Genomic DNA, 6,197 nt, shown 5'->3' on the forward strand with positions numbered 1-6,197 from the left:
TGCAGGCGTGAGCCACTGCGCCCGGCCAAGACTCCCAAATTTCAAACTCGCCAGCACCTCCTCCCCTGGGGGAGAAGGTTATAATAACGTCATTTCCTGCCCTGAAAGCAGCCTCGAGGGCCAACAACACCTGCTGCCCGTGTCCATGCCCGGTTGGCCACCCCGTTTCTGGGGGGTGAGTGGGCTTGGCAGGGCTGCGCGGAGGGCGCGGGGGTGGGGCCCGGGGCGGGGCGGGGCGGCCCGGGGCGGAGGGCGCGGGCTCCGAGCAGTCCACCTGTGGCTCTGGCTTCCGAAGCGGCTCCGGGGCGGGGGCGGGGCCTCAATCTGCGATATAACTCGGGTCGCGCGGGTCGCGCCGGCCGCCACCGTCGTCGGCAAAGCCTGAGTCCTGTGCTTTCTCTCTCCCCGGACAGCATGAACTTCACCACTCGCTCCACCTTCTCCACCAACTACCGGTCCCTGGGCTCTGTCCAGGCGCCCAGCTACGGCGCCCGGCCGGTCAGCAGCGCTGCCAGCGTCTATGCAGGCGCTGGGGGCTCTGGTTCCCGGATCTCCGTGTCCCGCTCCACCAGCTTCAGGGGCGGCATGGGGTCCGGGGGCCTGGCCACGGGGATAGCCGGGGGTCTGGCAGGAATGGGAGGCATCCAGAACGAGAAGGAGACCATGCAAAGCCTGAACGACCGCCTGGCCTCTTATCTGGACAGAGTGAGGAGCCTGGAGACCGAGAACCGGAGGCTGGAGAGCAAAATCCGGGAGCACTTGGAGAAGAAGGGACCCCAGGTCAGAGACTGGAGCCATTACTTCAAGATCATCGAGGACCTGAGGGCTCAGGTAAGGGGTGGGAGGGACCTCAACTCCCAGCCTTGTCTGACCCTCCAATTATACACTCCTTTGCCTCTTTCCCTCATTCCATATCCACCCCAACCCCTACTCCACCGGGAGAGGGTTGGGCATACCTGGATTTCCATCCGCGCACCTAGCCACAGGGTCCCTAAGAGCAGCAGCTAGGCATGGGAGGGCTCTTTCCCAGGAGAGAGGGGGAAGGGGACAGGGTTGAGAGCTTTACAGAGGAAGTGGACAGCATGGAGGGAGGTGAGGAAAGGCCTGTAAAGAGGAGGAGACACTGGCTCTGGCGGAGTGCGGACTATTGGAGGGTTAAGCGGATGTGGCTAAGGCTGAGTCATCTAGGAGTAAACAAGAGGCCTTCCTTTGGGAGGAGCCAATCCAGGGTGTAGGGGGCCCAGAGTGACCAGGTGCACTAGGCAAAAAATGCCAGGAGAGGGCCAGGAAGAGGACTTGTTAGTAGCGACTCACTTCTGGGCAGGCAGGCCAGCCAGCTAGCCAGCCTACTGAGGCTTCCCAAGAGGGGCAGAGTGCTGGGATCTGGGAATCCAGGAAAGGAGGGAATGGGGTGGGGCTAGATGAAAAGGGATAGGTGTCCAGGGAGAGCCTCTGGCTATTCCTGGGACCAGGAAGTTTTCACTAGGATACATAGCACTTTTTACACACTCACCCCACCCATCCCTGACTTTCTATTCATGGAGCAACCTTTCTCTACAATCCCCCCAGATCTTCGCAAATACTGTGGACAATGCCCGCATCGTTCTGCAGATTGACAATGCCCGTCTTGCTGCTGATGACTTTAGAGTCAAGTAAGTTTGGGGGCTAAAGAGCTGGGGGTCCAGGGGTGGAGCTAAGAAGGATCTGCTCCCCAGGCAGAGTCAGTTAGGGGCTCACAGTGGGATCCTGTTAGGTGTGGGTGGGTGAGAGTCAGGGTCCATCAGTGTATTCATTTAACTGTTCATTTGTATAACCCCGTTTAAGAATACTGTCCTCCAGGTGCCAAGAATGGTGCTCAGGGGATTACCACCTAATTGCTGACTCAAGTTGCTAGTTTGCAATGGGCACAGAACTTCTCTTAGTAGGTGGCATGAGTTGAGAAGGTTCTGGATCAGAGATAGGGGCCCCTCTGATCACCTCCACTCCTACAGGTATGAGACAGAGCTGGCCATGCGCCAGTCTGTGGAGAACGACATCCACGGGCTCCGCAAGGTCATTGATGACACCAATGTCACTCGACTGCAGCTGGAGACAGAGATCGAGGCTCTCAAGGAGGAGCTGCTCTTTATGAAGAAGAACCACGAAGAGGCAAGCAGGGGCCACTGGCCAGGCCAGGGATTGAGGGGCCAAGACAAGTCTGGGTGGGAGAATAGACAAGACAAGCCACCTGCAAGTAGCCTTGCTAAGAAGTTTAGAAATAGCAGCCTGGGCTCTTCTTAAATAAGACCGTTCTGATGAAGAGCATTCTCAGGGGGTCAGGTACACCCTGGCTCACCTGAATTACAGGTCAAAATGATAAGGGTTAGAAAATGAGATGAGAACAGAAGTAGAAGCAGATAACACTAGGAGCTGAGAGTGATAGAGGAATGACAGCAGATGGAGTTGGCAGGACTTCCTAAAAGATAGTAGAAGGAGCAGGTTTGTGAAGGGGAGGGTGGATAAAGGAACAGGGTGAAGTTAGAGAGAAACCATCAGTGAGTGGGTGGCATTTCTACCCACTGGAGTAGAAAGGCCAGAACTGGCATTGCCCTGAGTGCAAGCCAAGGGGTTCCTCCTGTCTCTTCTCCAACTGTAGGCCTCCTAGAAGAGGCAATCACAGAAGAAAGGCCTTGTTGGAGCTCTGACCCTGAACCCTCCTCACTTTTGCCCCTGTCACCTTTAGGAAGTAAAAGGCCTTCAAGCCCAGATTGCCAGCTCTGGGTTGACCGTGGAGGTAGATGCCCCCAAATCTCAGGACCTCGCCAAGATCATGGCAGACATCCGGGCCCAATATGACGAGCTGGCTCGGAAGAACCGAGAGGAGCTAGACAAGTACTGGTCTCAGCAGGTGGGTGAGGGGAGGGGATGGCTGCCAAGGTGTGGGAGGGAGGCAGACAGGGAATGAGGGGCCTGATGGACTGTCCCCACCCTGCAGATTGAGGAGAGCACCACAGTGGTCACCACACAGTCTGCCGAGGTTGGAGCTGCTGAGACGACGCTCACAGAGCTGAGACGTACAGTCCAGTCCTTGGAGATCGACCTGGACTCCATGAGAAATCTGGTGAGTGCCTTCACATCACCTGCCCAGCTCCTCCTTCACTTGGCCTCAGGCCCAACCCTGTCTCAACCCAAATCCTATCCCTCGCATCATGAGTTCCTTTAGCTCAGAAAAAGTCAGTTTCCTCTTTGCATTTCCCTCCACTCCTATCCCTTACCCCAGTACTTGGCACACAGCAGGTGCCCAAAAAAGTTTCCAAAAGTGAAGGGATGAGCAGTCCTGGGACTCTGGGCTCACCCTGCCCCTCCTCGCTGTGCCCCTGCAGAAGGCCAGCTTGGAGAACAGCCTGAGGGAGGTGGAGGCCCGCTACGCCCTACAGATGGAGCAGCTCAACGGGATCCTGCTGCACCTTGAGTCAGAGCTGGCACAGACCCGGGCAGAGGGACAGCGCCAGGCCCAGGAGTATGAGGCCCTGCTGAACATCAAGGTCAAGCTGGAGGCTGAGATCGCCACCTACCGCCGCCTGCTGGAAGATGGCGAAGACTTTAAGTGAGTGGGGCTCTCCTACCCACACGTGCTGGGATCAGGAGATCACTTCTCCCCAAAGTCTGAGCTTTTGGAAGCACCCCATGTGTCTGTTCATTGGTATCCACTGAGCACTGGGACATTGCTCCGTGGGTGCTCCTGTGTCTTCAAGGGAGTAACAGTTACAGAGGTTTCCCCCTTGAAGAAAGCAAACTAAGTATTGTCCCTAGCTGTACTTAGTATGCAAATGAAGTTTGGCCTTGGGTTTCCCTTTTCTGGAGGAAGAGGCTGAGGGAGATTTGGAGATAAAGGTAGAGGTCAGGAGGCTTTTTCCCTCTACCTTTCTTGTCTCCCTTCTACTCCACGGGGCTGTTTATAACTTGGGCTTGGTCTTCTGTTACAGTCTTGGTGATGCCTTGGACAGCAGCAACTCCATGCAAACCATCCAAAAGACCACCACCCGCCGGATAGTGGATGGCAAAGTGGTGTCTGAGACCAATGACACCAAAGTTCTGAGGCATTAAGCCAGCAGAAGCAGGGTGCCCTTTGGGGAGCAGGAGGCCAATAAAAAGTTCAGAGTTCATTGGATGTCACTTTGTCTTCTTTTGGCTGTTTTCATTGTGCACAAATGCCCTAACCCAACAGTCCCATCCCTGATCCAGCAGAAACCACCTCTGACCCCTGAGGGTTTCATATAGATTGGGGTGTAGAACGAAGAGGGATCTGTATTCTTGGAAACACTTCTCAGAGACAGAGGAGGGAGCAGTAGATGTGATGGGTCACAGGCAGTGGGGATCCCTACAAGGGAATTGTGGAATCTTTGCCTTGAAGAGATCTGGTGTTCAAAAGGTCCCTGACTGATCATTAGCAGAAATCTGAACCAGAGGAGGAAATTAGGCCAAAGACAGAGGACAGGAGACGGGGAGACACATCTGGCCCTCCCCTACCCTGCTGCTTTACGCCCTTGGCCTACTGCCAGGGCTTCCCACCCACAGTTTTTTCCTCCAACCCCAGGCCACACTCATCCTCCAAACCTATGGTGCCCTCAACTATGTTCATTCACTCAACAGAGATAAGATTTTTAGGGTGGTAGAGGTCTGGCTAGAAGTTGAGTAAATGATCATGGAAGTTCCCATCTAGGAAAGAGGTGCCCCTGAGTAAGCACCCATATAGGTAAGGATGGGCATCTTAAAACTAACCGAGGCTGGGCACGGTGGCTCACATCGGTAATCCCAGCAGTGCCACCACACCCGGCTAATTTTTGAATTTTTCATAGGGTTGGGATTTCACTGTGTTGCCCAGGCTGGTCTGGAACTCCTGGCCTCAAGTGATCCTCCCGCTTGTACCCTTTGGAGTGATTGGATGCCACTTTGTGTCTTCCCTGGCTGTTTTCATACTTGTGTGAAAATGCCCTAACCCAACATGGTTACATGTAGATATTCATTGCAGCAGTTTTGCCAAAACAAAACTACTAAAGATCAAGGCATCCATCACTCAAAGACCTAGGTTAGGTTAATTTTTTTTTTTTTTTTTTTGAGGCAGAGTCTTGCTCTGTCACCCAGGCTGGAGTGCAGCGCGATCTGGGCTCACTGCAACTGCCTCCTGGGTTTGAGGGATTCTCCTGCCTCAGCCTCCCGAGTAGCTGGGATTTCAGGGGCCTGCCACCATGCCTGGCTAATTTTTGTATTTTTAGTAGAGACAGGGTGTCACCTTGTTGGCCAGGCTGGTCTGGAACTCCTGACTTTGTGATCTGCCCACCTCGGCCTCCCAAAATGCTGGATTACAGGCCTGAGTCACCGCGCCCGGCCTAGGTTAATTTTTAAAATGTTGGGTTAAGGCAAAAAAATTTTTTTTAATTTAAAAATCAGCCGGGCATGGTGGCATGTACCTGTAGTCCCACTTACTCAGAAGGCTGAGATGGAAGGATTGCTTGAGTCCAGGAAGTCAAGGTTGCAGTGAGCTGTGATCATGCCACTGCATTTCAGCCTAGGTAACAGAGTATGACTCTGTTTCAAAAAAAAAAGCTGGCCAGGCACGGTGGCTCACACCTGTAATCCCAGCACTTTGGGAGGCCAAGGCAGGCAGATCACAATGTCAGGAGATTGAGGCCATCCTGGCTAACATGGTGAAACTCTGTCCCTATTAAAAGTACAAAAAATTAGCCAGGCAGCTGGGTGTGGTGGCTCATGCCTGTGACCCCAGCACTTTGGGAGGCCAAGGTGGGCGGATCACTTGAGGTCCGGAGTTCGAGACCAGCCTGGCCAACATGGTGAAACCCTGTCTCTACTAAAAATACAAAATTAGCTGGGTGTGGTGGCACATGCCTATAATCCCAGCTACTTGGGAAGCTGAGGCAGGAGAATCACTTGAACCCAGGAGGTGGAGGTTGCAATAAGCCGAGATCAAGCCATTGCACTCCAGCCTGGGCAACAAGAGCGAAACTCTGTCTCAAAATATATATATATATAAAATATATATATGTGTGTGTATATATATATGTGTACATATGTGTGTATATATGTATATATGTATATATGTGTGCATATATGTATATAAGTGTATATGTGTATATATGTGCATATATATGTGTATATATATTATATATGTGTGTATATATGTGTATATATGTGTGTGT

At 53.0% G+C, this 6,197-nt stretch overlaps 1 protein-coding gene across 1 annotated transcript; it reads left to right on the plus strand.

The window, feature by feature from the left end:
• Positions 1-248: 248 nt before the first annotated feature.
• Positions 249-4,145, plus strand: KRT18 (keratin 18). Its single transcript, XM_054444302.2, has 7 exons — positions 249-831; positions 1,570-1,652; positions 1,992-2,148; positions 2,723-2,887; positions 2,975-3,100; positions 3,363-3,586; positions 3,966-4,145. Exons 1-7 carry the CDS (start codon positions 415-417, stop codon positions 4,084-4,086), a joined length of 1,293 nt encoding a protein of 430 aa, XP_054300277.1. The 5' UTR covers positions 249-414; the 3' UTR covers positions 4,087-4,145.
• Positions 4,146-6,197: the final 2,052 nt, after the last annotated feature.

The sequence above is a fragment of the Pongo pygmaeus genome, chromosome 10 (genome assembly GCF_028885625.2).
Source record: "Pongo pygmaeus isolate AG05252 chromosome 10, NHGRI_mPonPyg2-v2.0_pri, whole genome shotgun sequence".
Lineage (NCBI taxonomy): Eukaryota > Metazoa > Chordata > Mammalia > Primates > Hominidae > Pongo > Pongo pygmaeus.